The following is an 18,587-nucleotide window of genomic DNA, read 5'->3' as shown; positions in this document are numbered from 1 at the left end:
ACACGTGAGGGAAGATGAATCAATAGTCCAAAATACAGGAAGACTCTAGTACAGTCAGAAGTGACAGCATTAAACTTGCCATTGGCAGTTGGCTGTGGGAAAAAAAAAGGCCAATAATATTTCTGTGTGAATTAACTTTAGCCTCTCTCAGAATAGTAGAGAGGCACCCAAAAATACCTCCTTTCACAAATACAGGCATACATGCTTCAGCTAAGTGAGTGGCAATTTGTCAAGGGAGCAGGGTTGAGGAGTCTCTTATATCCATTATTTTTCAACTTTAATGGGAATAATGGATGATGTGAGAGTTTATAATTCAATTGAGAATGATTTTCAATGTAGGTTTTGCAATATGTATACATTGTCCTCTGGAGCAAGTGAGGATGATGATGATTGTAACATGATATACAACTCAGGGTGGTTTATTTTTAGCTTATCTTCTCACCAGATTGCTTTGCTGACAGGTGTATGGCTCTGCTGTATGTAGACTGGGGGAGAAGCAGGGGGAGAGGGCAATACCAAACTCTTAAAATAAACAGGATTTCAGATTAATGATTGCAAGCTGGAAAGCACTGACTGAACAATTGACTGCCACATACTCAATTGCAAGCTGTGGTGAAGGAAATGTCTGGCAGCATTCACTCAGTGGGTCAGTGGTAAAAATTTGCACTCCAGAGGTCTATTGCAGTTAGTGGGAGTTTAGATGCAGCTCCAAAACTGTCTGGCATTCTCAACCAAAGGTAGAGTAGCTGTACAACCTGTGGAATCCATTGGGGAAACAAAAGAGTTTCATGAAGTGAAGTTCTAGCAGCTTAAGTTGTGCTGTAGCATGCAGATGGACACCAGTCAAGATCTACTTCTACAAACTGATACTGGGGGGAGGGGAGAGAAAGAGATTCCCCCAAAAATGTATGAAAGAGCAATCTACATGGTGAAGATTTTAATCATTGACTCTTAACTTCTAATGGACTTTTCAAGATTGTTTACAACTCTTGCAGCCTCTAATCTAAAATTATTTTGATACGAAACAGTTTCATATTTCCTAATTGCTCAGTCTGTATTCTATGTCTGCTCTCAGCGTTAGAGAGGAAAGGAGAAAGCGGAAATATATTTCAAATGCTGAAACAACACCTAGCAGTTATGTAAACCTTACATCACCAACTGCATGGCACAAAATGTATAGTACAATCAGATATGAGTTTAATATCCAATCATTCATTTTTTATCTTAACAAGCAAGCAGTGCTGTGAGCAGCGACTAAAGAAATGAAATTATCATCTTTTATTAATGCTGTTGTTATCAGGGCTATTCAGGGTAACTGCAGTTTGTAGATTACAATGTTTCCTCTAGAAAAGTTCCGCCAGGGAAGGTGCCACTTAATCAGATTTCAGTGTGGGGTTAAAAAAATAGTAATAAGTTAAAATAACTCGGCAGGAGAAAAATCTCTTGTGAGAGCAATGTTCCTCTGTGACAATTAGGAGCCAGCCAAGTCTCTACAGCACACGTCAGGGGGACTGATCCTCAGTTTGGGGCACATTCAATGGAGCTATGACAATTCACGCAAGCAGCGGTATTTAAAACCCTGGACAATTGTGGATTGCTGGCAATGCACTTGATCTTTGGAGGCTGCGTCATCATTTTACAGTTAATTCAGCACCCAACCTCTCTCCACAGATTAGTGAACTATCACTGACTTCAAGGGGAACATGGAGTACTTTTGTATAATGACAGGTTTCAGAGTAACAGCCGTGTTAGTCTGTATTCGCAAAAATAAAAGGAGTACTTGTGGCACCTTAGAGACTAACCAATTTATTAGAGCATAAGCTTTCGTGAGCTACAGCTCACTTCATCAGATGCATATCGTGGAAACTGCAGCAGACTTTATATATACACAGAGAATATGAACCAATACCTCCTCCCACCCCACTGTCCTGCTGGTAATAGCTTATCTAAAGTGATCATCAGGTGGGCCATTTCCAGCACAAATCCAGGTTTTCTCACCCTCCACCCCCCCCCCCACAAATTCACTCTCCTGCTGGTGATAGCCCATCCAAAGTGACAACTCTTTACACAATGTGCATGACAATCAAGTTGGGCTATTTCCTGCACAAATCCAGGTTTTCTCACATTCCCCCCACCCCCATACACACACAAACTCACTCTCCTGCTGGTAATAGCTCATCCAAACTGACCACTCTTCAAGTTTAAATCCAAGTTAAACCAGAACATCTGTGTGGGGGGGGTAGGAAAAAACAAGAGGAAACAGGCTACCTTGCATAATGACTTAGCCACTCCCAGTCTCTATTTAAGCCTAAATTAATAGTATCCAATTTGCAAATGAATTCCAATTCAGCAGTTTCTCGCTGGAGTCTGGATTTGAAGTTTTTTTGTTTTAAGATAGCGACCTTCATGTCTGTGATTGCGTGACCAGAGAGATTGAAGTGTTCTCCGACTGGTTTATGAATGTTATAATTCTTGACATCTGATTTGTATCCATTTATTCTTTTACGTAGAGACTGTCCAGTTTGACCAATGTACATGGCAGAGGGGCATTGCTGGCACATGATGGCATATATCACATTGGTGGATGTGCAGGTGAACGAGCCTCTGATAGTGTGGCTGATGTTATTAGGCCCTGTGATGGTGTCCCCTGAATAGATATGTGGGCACAATTGGCAACGGGCTTTGTTGCAAGGATAAGTTCCTGGGTTAGTGGTTCTGTTGTGTGATATGTGGTTGTTGGTGAGTATTAGCTTCAGGTTGTGGGGCTGTCTGTAGGCAAGGACTGGCCTGTCTCCCAAGATTTGTGAGAGTGTTGGGTCATCCTTTAGGATAGGTTGTAGATCCTTAATAATGCGTTGGAGGGGTTTTAGTTGGGGGCTGAAGGTGACGGCTAGTGGCGTTCTGTTATTTTCTTTGTTAGGCCTGTCCTGTAGTAGGTAACTTCTGGGAACTCTTCTGGCTCTATCAATCTGTTTCTTTACTTCTGCAGGTGGGTATTGTAGTTGTAAGCAAGCTTGACAGAGATCTTGTAGGTGTTTGTCTCTGTCTGAGGGGTTGGAGCAAATGCGGTTGTATCGCAGAGCTTGGCTGTAGACGATGGATCGTGTGGTGTGGTCAGGGTGAAAGCTGGAGGCATGCAGGTAGGAATAGCGGTTAGATAAGCTATTACCAGCAGGACAGTGGGGTGGGAGGAGGTATTGGTTCATATTCTCTGTGTATATATAAAGTCTGCTGCAGTTTCCACGATATGCATCTGATGAAGTGAGCTGTAGCTCACGAAAGCTTATGCTCTAATAAATTAGTTAGTCTCTAAGGTGCCACACGTACTCCTTTTCTTTTTGTATAATGGTATCTCAGAAAATATCCAGGTCCTGTATAGTCAACCTTTTCATGTTGCTGTTTTTACTAGTTGGAAGAAGCAGAGTTCCTCTGAAACATTACCACTGAGGCAAATAACAGTAAATAATCTTTGATCATCTCTAGTCTTCCACTGATATGTGTTATTGTTTTTAAAATGTGTTCAATGTGAACTGGGATTTTTTTTTTATTATAACATTTACCTTAGACATACAGTAAGGCAGTGCTTTATTTAATTGCCAGATCAATTCTTCTGCAGTTAAGCATCATAGCAAAAATAAACATGGTCAATGTTTTAAAACGTTGTGTATGCACACATATGTAGGTACACACACACACACACACTTTATGTATGGGCAGGGAAGGTGCTTGTTAATAGGCAAATACTACTGCTCATAGGCAATAGATACAGGGCTGTATCAGTTCATAGCCTCCTGCATTATTTTTCATCTAGTGCTGTTTATTTCAGACCCACAGCTGCTGGCTGAAGAAATCTCCATAGAAGTGGGTTCATCAAGCAGTTAAAATACAGACCCACATTTATGAAATGAAGCTATCAGGATGCTTAATTACTCCAGACAAAAGCAACATATGGCCTGATCCCTCTCCTGCTGACTTCAATGGGAATTGGATCAAGCCTTTTGGGCTTGATTCTGAATGGCGCTAATCACTCTGATCCTGATTCAGCAAACTGTTTAAACATGTGTTTAACTGTGAGCACATGTGTAGTCCAATGGAAGGCAAGGGAACTACGCACATGCCTAAAGGTAAGCATGTGCTTAAGGTACTAAAATACTTCATGCCATTTTTAAAAGGACATTCTTGCTTATGGAAGCATTTCCTCTTATTCCATAGTGGACTTAATTCTGCAGATTTAAATTAATTTCTTGTATCTCTAATGTTTTAGACTGAGTTTTAAAACTTGGTTGTGGATTCTACTTGAGAGACTCTCACAGGCACCAACCCTTATCATTCTGTGTCCATGTAATTCAAAATCCTTCATGCCATAGAAAAAGTATCTGAAGGATGTAAACTTATTTTAAATATTCAAATCTTACAATAAGTTTTATTTACACAGACAAATGTAGGTTTAGATTATTGTCTGTAGAGCCTGCTTTGATCCACAGTCATAAGTATGGGAAGGGAAGGGTCTCAGATTTTAAGAATTTAAAAACATATCAAGGGACATTGAATATGTTCATCAAATTCCTGTAACGTCACCAGTTCTAGCTCTGTTGCTATTAACAGAATATCCAGCATATCTATCTGGGAGCAAAAGGTTTAAGATTCCATTTCACAACCACAGTCCTGAGACCAAAGTGCCTCCTAAATTCCAAAACGCACACAACTGTCACAGCACCTCAAAAGCAATGGAAGAACATTTCTAATTCAGATTTAGACAAAAGTTGGCAATTTTAGGTTCAGGTAAGTGTTTGGGGGTGGGGGGACCTGTTTTGCTTGCTAGCTTTATCACTGGCCAATAAAGAGAGGCAGCTGGGTTACAGCCAACATCTGAGTAGGTGAAATTCAGTTAAGAATAAAACATGCAAAGTAAATATTTCTAAATTCTCGGACACTTTTTGTGACATTCTGCTTCCCTTAACGACTTCTAATAACTTTTACTGACTATAGCCCCAAAGCTTTCTAGTACAGTAACATTTTCTCTGAGTTAAAAATCAGCTTGATTTTTACTAAATTTAATTAGTGGTATATTAGGGTTTAAAACAAACAAACCATCCAAAACAAAAAAAAAATACATTTTTGCTTTTTAAATCTTTAAATTTTGCACAGATATTTTATTTCCGCCTATGTTTGATGTTTTCTGTGGTCTGTCCCAATATATATGGTAAAACATAGTTTCGGGGAACAGGTGTGAATAGGCATATCTAGCTCTCAATTTAACTCATCTATGATACTGTAAAGATCAACTCACATATTGTGTAAATGGAGCACAAAAAAGACTAGTCATCTAATAATCTCAGTTCTCTTGCAAAGGGTGTGGTAGCAACATGTAAAAATTGAAAGTTCTATGGAGTATTCAGTGTGCTTTTCTAATGATACAATTTCAGTTTTCAAGGTGGTGTCCAACATATGTGTGCACCAACCTTATGAGATGCTGACAGTACCTGTGGGCAAATACCCTATGTAGCTGTACTGCTTTGATCATGTGTAAAAGGACCCTCACTGACATTAGTGGCTCTATAGCTGCACATACAGCCAGAACGACAGAGAGACTATTCTGCATACAGGCACAGCATTTTCAGAGCAGGTTAGGCTAACAAATTCTACAGTAAGTGGCAGTTGTTTATACCATCTATAGGGAATCAGAAGTGATTTTGGACTATCCAAAATCCCATCGTCTTCAAGACTGGAAGCTTTAGCCCCAGTAAGGGTTATTTATCAGACATGATGATAAATGATTATATGACCTGCTCAAGAGGGCTGCATTTCTGACACACTATTCCTAGCACTTCTATGTCAGTTTCCTTCAAAACAAGGGTGATGCACAGAAAAAATTTAAGAGTCAAGGCCATTTACAACTACATATCAATTTTCCATTTTTTACTCTTTCCTCTGAAATGCTGAAATAAAATAACTTCCCCCCTAAAGTTTGTCCTTGTACATTAGTTTGTCCTTGTACAGTTTGCAAAAACTGGGCCTGATCCTGAAATCCTACCTTTGGGCAAAACGTCAGTTCTATTCAATGAGTACTTTGCCTGAGTGAGGACTTCAGAATGGAGTCCAGTGCAGTAAAAGCTAAAATGACCACCCGTTCTTTTATTTTTCTGTCTGGCTGCACCAGCATCATTGATGTGAAACTGCAGGATTTAACTGTAGTTGCAAAGCAACAAGGAGAACTTCATGATCTTTTATATGGTAGCTCAGAGGTCCAGTAAAAAATTTATCAGCAGAGTGGGTTTTTTTTTAATGTATTTTAAAAATTGGAGGGCATAACTTTCTATTGTAACACTATTAATGTAAACAAATGTGTGGATTTCTGGTCATGTCCTGATTTAATTTTGGCACACTAAGTCCTGGGATGTTGTAACCTGGGAAACTTGCACTTTGAAATATAGTGTGTGTAAATCTGAATGTGAGTGTGTGTGAGAGAGCGAGCGTGTGTGTGTGTGTGTGTGGGGAATGAATAGAATCACAGTGAAAAGATACAGTGCACAAAGCATTAGGTATTATTGCATAGACACCTATTCTGGGATGTGTCCAAGCAATGCAGAGTGGAGGAGATTGGAAGGGGGAAAACAACAAACGGGTTAGGGCACCCTATACTCCACAGCCCTGGCTGATCTCTGCACAAAGAAAAACAGCCATATGGCTGTCTCATTTTGCACCAGTTCAGCCACACCCCCTTTCTCTGAGACATCCCTATGCTGAAGATTTAGAGATTGTGTGAGGAATTACCACAGTGGCTCAACACCACCCAATTATTTCTGCATGCAGAGCAACATCTCAGTTTCCTCATCAGGAGTCAGGATGTGGCCCTTGGATTTTATTTCCATTACACTGTGATAGCACGAAGATCCTTTGGATATTTTATCCACATGTAAAATAAATGTTAGGTATGCAGTTTTGAATAATTTGCAAACCGAATTGAAATCTCTGTGTTTAGCAGTGTTGTGTTGGGGTATTTTTTTGTTAAACATAGCCAAGTGACTAATGTTTACCACAGATTTACAGGCATAGCTTCATTTCACCCACACCAGGAAATACTGTTTAGTGGAGGGAACAAATAGCAAAAACTTAATTTGAAATTCCTGGAAAAAAAAAACATCTTCTGAATTAGTGTACAGTCATTAAGTGCTGTGCTGAAAACAAGGAGCAGATCAAAAAGGCTTGACCCGGGCATCCATCTCTTACATGTATGGCATAGCTAATGATGGAAGAGCTTGGCTTACAAAGCCAATCATAGAGTGAACTTATTTGGGCGCTGCTTTACATGTATTTATTCACCCTTATGCATGAGAAGGATTTGAGCCTCTATAAAAACTTCTACCATTTGTTTATTTTCCGAGATTTCTGCCAAGTTAAATAAACTGTATAGCTTCACCCATTTAGAAGCATGTTAGGCCTGCTTACTGCAAATGAGAGGACTCTTTGTATCACCATTTTCATAAGCTTTCTCTGAATCATACACCCCTGTTAAACTAGGTTTTATTGTGTTAAAGAAAAAGATGAATGATCTGGACTCACACCCTAAGTTTCTTCAAACAGGCAACCAAGCAAGGTTTTCAAAGTATGCATAACTCTGTCCACGAGGCCAGCAAATTACAGTGCAATTTCATACAGCAGAGTGTTAAGATCAGGAGATTCCCCCTCCCCCCCCCACAATTTTTCTTATGTTGAGACTATGGATAAGCCCAGTAAAGCTGAGATGACCTCTACACCTGTTATCTAAAGCAAATAATATTGCAATGATGTACAGCTCCCCAACAGACCCTGAACCTGCAAGCTGGTTCACATGGATGGACTCTTGCACTCATGCTGAGTCCTACTAAAGCTGTCAGGAGACGATATGCATGCAGGAATTTGGTTATAAAGAGCAGCTTGTAGGATCAGGGCTGTAATGGGTGCCCAGCCCATATGTAGTCAAATCCTATTTCGCCTATCCCATCCCAGACAGAATCTGCTCGTAGACATACACGGCTTGATTCTGATCTCACATTGATGGAAATCTGGAGTACCTCTGGTAGAGTCAATGAAGTTAAACCTATTGTAAAACAGGTGCGAGACCTGAATGGGTGAAATCTGGGACATGGTTTCCATCTTCAGATATCTGAAAAGCCCAAAGGGCCTATATCACACCCAGAAAACCCCATTTTCAGAGGAAAAGAGAATCCACCTTGAGAGCTATGCGGAAAGAATAGGAAACTTCTCTATCAAGCTAAGTGAAAGAATAAAAGTAAACACAGTGCTGCTGTCAGGTTACAGTTCATGAGGTATCAAAATAATCTTCCTTTTTTGGCTGACTTTTCAGTATAATTTTATATATAAAGCCACAGCATAGATATTAATGCTCTGTATAGATGTGTGTATACATGCTGGTGATAGCCATGTAATAAAGAGCATATATCTTGCATCTTTACCTGTGGCATCTGTCATCGGTGATTCCTTGATTCGAGGATGATATCTACCACAGATTTACACATGGGTCCCGAGATGACTCAGGAGACCGATCCTGTAATCACAGGTCCACCTGCTGTACTCTATCTTCTAATCCATCTCTACCAAGACGAATTCGAAAAATTCCAGCCACTGAGCAACTTCAAATATTCACCATTAAAAAAACCAAAAAACACAACATTTGAAGCACCTCCACAAATTACTACAATAGCTCTTCTATACACACACACACACTCACACACACACACACACAAAGCCGTAACTTCCAAGTTGAAAATCTTAGGACCTTCCAGGGCGGGAAACAAGTGGAATGTGTCACATGGGGAAGACGTAAATGTTAATATAAATCTTGCTAAGCTTTCAGCCTCAACGGTGTCCTGTGGCAATGCGTTCCACAGTCTAATTTTGTTTCCTGAAAATGTATTTCCTGTTATTATTTTTGCATTTGTCCCCTTTCACTTTCATTGAGTGTCCCCTTGTTATGAGATACAGAGAACAGAAGTGTCTGATTTACCAGCTTTATACTGTTAAATTATTTTGTATGTTTCTATCATGTCTCCTCTTATTGTCTCCTCTCTAAGGAAAGCTGTCTCTGACTTCTGGTCTTTTCAATCTCTCTTCATGTATGGTGAGGTGCCAAGGGTGCATGTTAAATGCAATTTATCACATAGCTCAGCATTATATCGCACAGCTATGCCCTCCATAAGTGTATGTGGTGTGATTGTGTGTGCATATTTAAACTTACTGACCTTGCCAACCAGGGAAAATATACAAATAGATTTCTTTTTTGTTTTGATGTTTGCATCCTGTACAGGAGAACCGAGGGTACTTGGATTCATGTGTTCAATTGTTATAGGCACGCGGTTGAGAATGGCCCAAAAGTATTCACGGGCCCTTCTTACAGCAGAGCAGGAAAATACAGTTACTTATAAAGAAAAAATAAAGCTGAAGATTTTAGCAAGCTAATAGATGAAGGGGAGCAACTTCTTCAGCACATCTGTGTGGCTATACTAGTTTTGCACAACATGGCTGGTTCCCCTGATAAGACCTGATTCTTCAGAATACTTAGAGCCCACAAATCCCACTGAAGTCAAAGGACACTTCAGATGCTCAGCACCTTTGAGAATCAGACCATTAATGTATTCCTTTAGATTTAGGTCAGAGATAAGTAGAGCTGTAATTTCATTTTGCCCTATAGCTGCGACAAGAAGTTACATCATGCCATTGAAAAATGTAACTGTTTGCTGCAGTTATACCTGCATAATCTAATTTATGTCAGATAACTAATTTATGCAACCCTAGCACATACAAAAGCCACATGATGCTGTATGTGCTGGTGTCTCAGAAAGGGGTTTACACTGTCTGTCATTTTGATAGCCTTTGGGTCCCACCCTGCAAAATTTACTCTTGATGCCCCAGTAGACTTAAACTTCATTAATCTACTCTAATGGGGTCCAATCCTGGACCTTTGATATTAACAGGAGCAGGACTGGATGTATGAGTAGGCCACCTGTTGATGTAAGAAAGGTTTACATGACTGTCTGCACTCCTACTGACAGTTTTATAATGTTTGTGACTCCACTTTCCCCAATCAGATGTGAGCCATTACTTCCTTTTTATTTGTGAAAAGAAATGCTGTGGCAAATTGTGTCCATTTGTATTGCACCTTTCTTACACATATATATTTCTTTGTGCATGTATATATAATCTGTTTGCATATATACAAATGGACACAATATATATATATATATACATATATATATATATCGTGCAAAGACACAGACACACATGAAATATTAATCTGATTTCTCTTTGTTTAGAATTGTATTTGCAACACAGCCAAATTTTGAATATTTTATAGTGCATATTCCTTTAAGTAAACAGATAACTAAATTAATCTTTTCTAGTATGTGTATAAATCCATAATGTATTATGTCTGTAAAATAACGTTTTCAAGCCTGTTCACACATCAAATTGTTTATTTTTTTTCTCTGAAAACAATCCAAGAGTTTTAACTCTTCCTATCATGTAAACAATAGTGACAGTTGCTTTTCAGAAGAAGCTTAACTTTGGTAGAAAAATAATTTTCGATAGTAAAATCAATAGCGTTATATAATAGAGTCTCTTGCTGAATTCTGGCTTCCTTACTTGCTCTCATACTTTGTGAATTAGAGGGCACTGCACTACTCTGATTATCAGAATATAATAAGATGGCAATATATCTCTATATATCTATAACTGTTCAAACATTAGTTAGAAGGTCAACTTGAATAATGAAAAGTACTGCAGATATGCACTTCGTTACTACACAGTTCTGTAAAATAAAGCTCTGTAATTTTCTATGCAGCTTAGGAAACAGTTTGGTGGCTCCCTGTAAGTCTTTGGTTGGATGTGGCAAACAAAACTGACCAGTAAATTATGGGTTTCTCCACCTTGAAATGTGACTGATCTACAGCTCAAGGCCTACTTTTTTTCTCATCACTAGACCTAGAGCATAGGCTACAAACTTTGTTTTAGATAGACATTTAATATAACTCATACCAGAAAAACAATAAAAACTATGAATGTTATGAGTATGAATATTTGTTTTAGTGACATGAAAGCTAGGTATACTGTATTCATTGCTCAAGCGGACCTTTATGAATCACTTTAAAAGGACACTACAGTTGAAGACTGAAGAGCAATATTTATCAACATTAAATAAAACATTTGGTGAAGTCTGTATAAATATTTCTTCATATAAACATAACACAAAATTAAATAGTTCAGATACACAGACACCATTTAATATACTTCCACTGCTGTCAAAATCATCTGTAAACACCATCTCACACAGAAAACAAAAGCAGCTTTTATACCAGTTCTGTGTTCACAACACTGATGCCTCTTTATAAAGGAAGTTTGTTGGGGTTTTTTTGTTTGTTTGTTTTGTTTATTGTTTTATTATTATTTTCAGCAAAATATGAGTATCAGGAAAAAATTGTTTTGGTCAGTTCAAAGGCTAATATGAAATTATCTTTCAACACATAACTAAATAAGATTTAGAACAATACTTAAAAGTACAGTACTTTCCTCAGGAGATCTCTGACTTTTATAAAGCACACTATGTTTGGTGCAGACCACATCATAAATACCAGGAAATATTGGCCATGTCTAAATTATAAATATTAAAGCCCCTTTTTTGTTTTCTTTATCAGAAAGTGCCAGCTTGCAAGTTGGTGATATCCACTATGCTTTTCAAACAGATTGTGAAAAAGAAATGTTTTTGAATAAGTGTCCTTCGCGTTCAAAGGATTTCTTCTACACACGCCTTTTGCAACTGAAGGCCACAGTGGCAGTCTGTGAAAGTTCCTTTTCCATAAAATGCAGACTTTTTCAACTTTTACTACAGACATGCAGCTTGCAGAGACTACAGATTCCAGAATTCTATGCTCAACTTTGAGCTCAGTAGCCAATGCTTCTGAGGAGGCATTATCACTTGGACTGAAATACGATACTGCATACATACAGAATTTTATCTGGCTGCATCTCTGTATTAAATTTTATCTGGCTGCATCTCTGTATTAGGTTGGCATATGTCCCATAGCAATAATCTGTGGACTGCATTTGGATCACAAGTAGTACTTATTTATCTCTTTCTAAATGGTGTGTATTTTATGTTTTCAAATATACACTATAATTTCAATTTGCAAATAACAAAATAAATTTACGTTTACAGACTAATTTGTCAAATCATATATTTCACTCACATACCACAACGATAGGGACCCATGTAAGAATTTAGATTGATAGATCACTTCTTTCCTGGCATATTTATATATATATAAATGGTGGAGTGTGAGTGTAACTTGTGCATTCACACACACACACATAACATGAGCAGCACAAATAGATACTCTGTAAGGTTCAAGAATCAGGGCTACGAGGAGAATCACACCAAAAGAGGAGACAAAAAGGTTTACTGGGACAACAAGAAGCAGTTTTGCAACCTATACAGTGTTTTAAATAATTTCATAACAATGTTTAACTAGCTTGCTGTATCCACACGTGACTTGAATTGAAAACTGTTGATTCCTTGGAAACAGCTGGAACTGGACTAGCTAGATGTGCTTACCTGAGATCCCAGAGTTGATTACAACCAAAAAAACGGGGCTGATCAGTAACGGGTTCATAATTGCTCTACAGCTTCTTGTAATTTTGTAGGAAAACTTTATTAAAGTCTTTCATTTCCTTAATAAAAAACCTTGAAGTCTGTTTGTTTTTGCTTAATGCAGATTTGATTTTAATATTAAACTGGATTTATTAAAAGGATATATAAGCCTGGCAGCTGCTCTCACATCTTGATGATGAAACGTTTGTATCAGCACCCTGGAACCACTCCCCCTCCCACATGCCCTTTGATAGTTTGTTTTTTGTTTGTTAAAAATACTAGTCTATGAAGTCTCCTGGGGGATCCGCTTATGAAAAATGACTGACTGCCTCTGCTGATACTGCTGTTTGCGTCGCTTCCGTTTGTCACACTGGCACAGCAGTAACATCTTGAAAGTGGTTCTGAATGTTTTGTTACACAATGCGTAGCACATAGGGTTCACTGTGCTATTGATGTAACAAAGCCAATACCCCAGGTTCCAAAATGTTTTGGGGATACAGCTATCACAAAAGGTGTTCACCAGAACCATGATGTTGTATGGTGTCCAGGTGATGATGAAGGCAAACAAAATAGCACTGAGCGTCTGTGCTGCTTTCTTTTCTTTGATAAGTGACATTCGTTTTCGCTTGGTGATCTGACTTCTGGTCTTCAAGGCAAACTTTTTGGCCAGGGTTGCTTCCTTGAAGGATAAAGGCAGGGCTGCGGACGTCTTAGCCACCGACGGAATGCCGTCGGAAACCTTGGCTGCCTCTACTGCTGACCCTGGCTGAACTGGAAGCTTAGGAAAGCTCTTGTGAAAGTTTCCTCCGTCCTCCACAGTTTTCTGAGAGTGCAACCTTTTAGGTTTCCTCTCCTTTGACCCCATGTCGGATTTCTGCAAGTCCTCCCCTGACCCATTCAAGTCTTCAGATGAGGGTAGTTTAGTGGAGTTGAGGATGGTGCTGTGACCAGGAAGCTTCAGCACAATGGAATAAATGGCCCTCGTCTCCGTGGCAATGTCTTCTTCATCAGAGGAGGCAGAGTTTTCAAGAGAAGCAGCGGCATCATTGTTGTTCCAGCTGTCGCTGCTGCTGTGCTCCTGGTCCCCCTGATCCTGGCTGGGTTTCCAGCTCTTTGTTGTAAGCCAGAAGTGGCATCGGCCATATTTCCTTCTGGTGGAGCGCTTCATACTCTGCTGCTGCAGCTCATAGCTGCTGCAGCTTCTGGAGCTACCAGTCTGGCGAATGAAGCGTGCTGCCTCAGCTTTGCTGCCCGAGGCCTGTAGCCCCGCTAACTCTTTGGTGCGTTTCTCTGTCTCCTTGTAGATCCTCCAGTATAAAATAGTCATAATGGTGACTGGCAAATAAAAGGCAGCTATGGCAGTGCCAAACGTGATGACAGGTTCGCTTAGAAACTGGATATAACATTCATCAGGAGGCACAGTTCTTTTCCCAACAAAATACTGCCAAAACAAGATGGCAGGGGCCCAAAGAATGAACGAGATGACCCAAGCTAAGCCTATCATCATTCCAGCCCTTTTGGTTGTTCGTTTAGCTCTGTATGTAAGGGGCCTGGTGATGGAAAAATACCTGTCAAAACTTATGACAAGGAGATTCATGACAGAAGCGTTGCTGGCTACATAGTCAATGGAGAGCCATAGATCACAAGCCAAATTTCCCAAAGCCCAGCGGTCCATGATGATATACGTGGTGAAAAGGTTCATTGAAATAACACCGATGATCAAATCTGCACATGCAAGACTCAGCAGGAAGTAATTGTTGACTGTTTTAAGTTGTTTGTTAACTTTAAATGCCACAATCACCAGGATGTTTCCTATGATGGTCACCAGTGCGAGGATGCCAGTGAGGAAGGCAATCAGAACTACTTGCCAGAGTGTGTGTCCACCCAGAGGATCTTTGTTCATGCCATCTAGTGACCTATTGGCTGTTTCCACAGTAGTGAAGGGAAAACTCTCAGTTGTCTGAGGGAAGTCATAGCTGCCAATGACTGATGTTGCATCCTCAAGAAGCCCTGTTCCCTGGGAATCTCTATTCCAGAAGAAGCTCACATTTGAAAACAAGGGGGAGACTGTAGTGTTATTGTGCAGGATCATTGTGACTTTCTGACATAGTCTGCAGAGAAAAAAAATAAGAAGGGAGACAGTAAATCAAAAGCTTTTTTTAATAGGCCAAATACATTTGTGGTGTCACTCATATTGCACCAGTCATTAATTTGGATTATTTTCAATATTTTTTAGGTTTAAGTTATTGTTAATTAACATCACAAGATGCCAAAACTAAAAGCCAGGTGAGCCCTCTCATATGTGAGTCTGAATCTACAAGAGAATCCAGAGGTCTATTTTTATAGTGGATTAAGCCAAAACCCTGGACCCCACATCATCATTTCTTTGGGATATTCAAAATCCAGATCCACATTGGAATCTTGCAACTTGAGCCCAATTTTGTCAATATGGATGTATATGTATGTTTGTGTAGTGTACAATGGAGTCCCAATCCCTGTTGGTTCTACTACCTACAGAATAAGATCCCAGGATTCTCACTCTGAAGCCTAGTATGTCTGTAGGGCAGGGGTGGGCAAACTTTTTGGCCCGAGGGCCACATCGGGGTTGCAAAACTATATGGCGGGCCAGATAGGGAAGGCTGTGCCACCCCAAACAGCTTGGCTCCTGCCCCCTAACTGCCCCTCCCACTTCCTGCCCCCTGACTGCCCCCCTCAGAACCTCCAACCCATCCAACCCTCTTGCTCCTTGTCCCCTGACCAACTCACCCCCATCCAACCCCCACCCTGCTCCCTGTCCCCTGACTGCCCTGAACCCCATCCACACCCCTGCCCCCTGTCAGGCCCCCTGGGGCTCCCATGCCCATCCAACCCCCCCTGTTCCCTGTCCCCTGACTGCCCCCCTCCAGAATCTCTGCCCCATCCAACCACCCTCTGCTCTCTGTCCCCCCTGGTTGACAGCTCCTTTTGTTTAAAATATCACAAGTTTCAATAATCTCTGGGATTTGTGATTTGTTATGGTTCAATTTTTAGTTCTCAGCCATTTTTGGCTTTTTCACACACATGACTGTATAAATTACATCCATGCAACAGCATGGGCTTTCAGATACTACTAACAGAAATAATAAAATTTACTTTTCATTATCTATAAACTATAGATACACAAAGCCGAATTCTCTCTCTCTCAAAAAAAAGCACAATCAATTATACACACCTGCATTTTCATATGCAACTTTGCCAGTTGTGAAAATACTGTAAGTGCCCTTTTACATGTGCAGGTACTCAATTTGCATTCACAAAAGCTCATTTGCACAGTTGGACCGAGGATTATGTGGGTCTTGTGGGTTCAGCAAGTATACTTGATTTTCAAAGGGATCATTAAATATTTTATGAAAATGGGGAGGAAGGGGAGACTGATTCATGATAATTAGACCTTTATCCTCTTCCCAAGTATTGTAGGAACTGAGATAAACTCAACATCTCTCTCAAAACGTCAATCTGCATTCTCAACATTTTATCAAGTTCCTTGGACTCCTAATCTGGGATTTTACTAGATAGATTGTTATAAATCAATTTTACCACAGAGTAACCTTTCTCTAATAGTAACTCTGAAACAAAATACCTCATCAAAGAAGAGGTCTTTTACTGTAGGTCAGTTCAGAGTTGATATATTATGGCTTAATATGATAGACTTAAGCGGATATCAAAAAAGTTTGGTGTTAAAAGAAACCCGAAAAGAAAACTATTTTGTGTTGTGTTAGCAAAGCATGCGGGGAATATGTCATTTAAAGTAATCTCATTATTTTGACCTAGTGTAAATGAACTGACACTACACACCATAGGTAATAATGAAAACACAGTTTGGGAGCCAAAGTAAGTGAAAATATTCGGTTAACCACTCCAATTTATTTAATAAAAAGAAGACGGTAACAGTTTTGATACCACGTCTGAATCTCATCTAATCCAATATATTTCTAGTCCACTCATCATTAGAGCATCTAGGTGGTGAAATCAGCAATTCAGGAGGAAATATGGGAAATTAATTTTTTTGGCATATCTCTACAGGACTCTAATCATGAACAATATCCACAAATGCTGGTCCACGGTGATGTGAATGAGGCTGTTACATACTGGTACAGAATCCACACTAGCAGATCACACTGAAGGACTGAAGCAATGGTCATTCTTTGGAGAATAATATCTAGAGCAGTGGTTCCCAAACTCGTTCCGCCACTTCTGCAGGGAAAGCCCCTGGTGGGCTGGGCTGGGTTGTCCGCAGGTTTGGCTGATTGCAGCTCCCAGTGGCCACGGTTCACTGCTCTGGGCCAATGGGAGCTGCTGGAAGCGGCGCGGGCCAAGGGACGTACTGGCTGCCACTTCCAGCAGTGAACTGCGGCTACTGGGAGCCGTGATTGGCCGAAGCTGCGGACGTGGCAGGTAAACAAACCAGCCTGGCCCACCAGGGGCTTTCCCTGCACAAGTAGCGGAACAAGTTTGGGAACCACTGATCTAGATAAAGGGATTTTTCTCCTTGGGGTTAAACCAGAATGCTTTCTTTGCTATTTCTATTAATTTACTGTGGAAAAATTGAACATTTTTGGTAGGTCTATTAATTTTTTGGGGGGAAATGTTAGCATTCTTTTAAACATCTGTGAAACTACATGGTTGTAACTTAAAAGAAACATGAAACCCATGAAAGAGAAATTCAGAAAAAAATTTCACTGCGAAAATTTTGTTTCAGAAAAAAATTGAAAGATCAAAATTTTCTTTTTTTTCATTTTCTGTTATATTATTGTATATTATATTATTATTATACTACAATATGTTAGTAGTAATACTGGAAAACATGTCATGTCATAAAAGACAATGATTTTAGGAAAAATGATTCCAGGCTAACACAAGGCTATTAAAAAAAGCACTCCCTCTAAGTAGTATATGGAGTGCTTATCTTATTTTCTAGATCAAAGTGTCAAACTCTTTCATTACAACACAAAAAGGAGACATTTTGATCTACAAAATAAAATAAAATTAAATGTTTCAGTCTGTGCTAAGTGGCATCTGACATTAATTATTTTAAAAATAAAATAATATAATTTACACTATTATATTATGTCATAACATATTTTGATATAACTTGACATGATATGATATCCTGTCATATTATTCACTGCTGCTACTGATATGTCATGAAATAATGTAAAATTAATAGAAGTAATATAAAAGTGAAAATAAAATAAAATATGAAATGCAAATTTTGTTTCCAAACAAATTTGTGCAATTCTTCTAAAAGAAAATTTTCTGAAACAAAATTTTCCATTCCAAAATATTTTTTCATGAGAAATGTCATCAAAATTGACTTAGTTTTGCATAAAAAAATGTTTAATCAAAATGGCATTTTCTGATGGAAAACTGACCAGCTGTACTTGAATATTGATTGTAAGAAGAAAGGTAATTGAGTGGGAGAATGTCCGAACACAGGGAGAATGCAGTATGTGTCACTAAGCAGCTCTACAAGGAATAAACGCTGAAGGAACAAAAGGGAATCAAATATTTTATAGCAGTAGCAGCACACAGAGCTGTGACTTTCATCCGAAAGGCTGATGTAAGAGGGTGACTCACCGCTTAATGACTGAGGCTAGCCAAACCTGACTACAAAATGAGTAGCTCCACCTGAGAGAAATCAGGCGATTTCAGTGTCAAAGCAGCAGGAAGGTGCAGGAATGGGGTAGAGGGGGCATCTAAGAAAATATGTCTATGTCTGCAGAGAGTAAGAAGGCCCCTGACTCAGCAGAGGAGAAGGCAGTGGTGGGGAGGGCATGTGGAGAAGAACAAACTCTAGGTAACCTAATGGTGCTGGAAGCAGAAAGTCAGACCCCCAGGGAGGAAGGACTGTGTCCAGCTGAAGTTAGGTGAGGACTGGGTGAGTTTGTTCTATTTTGAAAGTCTC

The 18,587-nt window shown here is 39.5% G+C and overlaps 1 protein-coding gene across 3 annotated transcripts in view; it reads right to left on the bottom strand.

Moving 5' to 3' along the window:
- Positions 1–8,466: 8,466 nt before the first annotated feature.
- Positions 8,467–18,587, bottom strand: part of CHRM3 (cholinergic receptor muscarinic 3) — a 462,402-nt gene continuing 452,281 nt past the window's right edge. For 2 of the 3 annotated variants that reach the window (XM_073335257.1, XM_073335259.1), the window contains one exon: positions 12,287–14,754. In XM_073335257.1, the coding sequence (XP_073191358.1) occupies positions 12,927–14,754 (1,828 nt within the window). In that variant the 3' untranslated portion in view covers positions 12,287–12,926. Of the gene's footprint in view, positions 8,634–12,286; positions 14,755–18,587 lie in introns of those variants that run through there. The other variant, XR_012157828.1, reaches the window with a different exon arrangement.

Source organism: Lepidochelys kempii, chromosome 3 (assembly GCF_965140265.1).
Source record: "Lepidochelys kempii isolate rLepKem1 chromosome 3, rLepKem1.hap2, whole genome shotgun sequence".
In the NCBI taxonomy this organism is placed as follows: domain Eukaryota; kingdom Metazoa; phylum Chordata; order Testudines; family Cheloniidae; genus Lepidochelys; species Lepidochelys kempii.
Note: the sequence above shows the minus strand (reverse complement) of the source record. Positions and strands in the feature narration are given on the sequence as shown.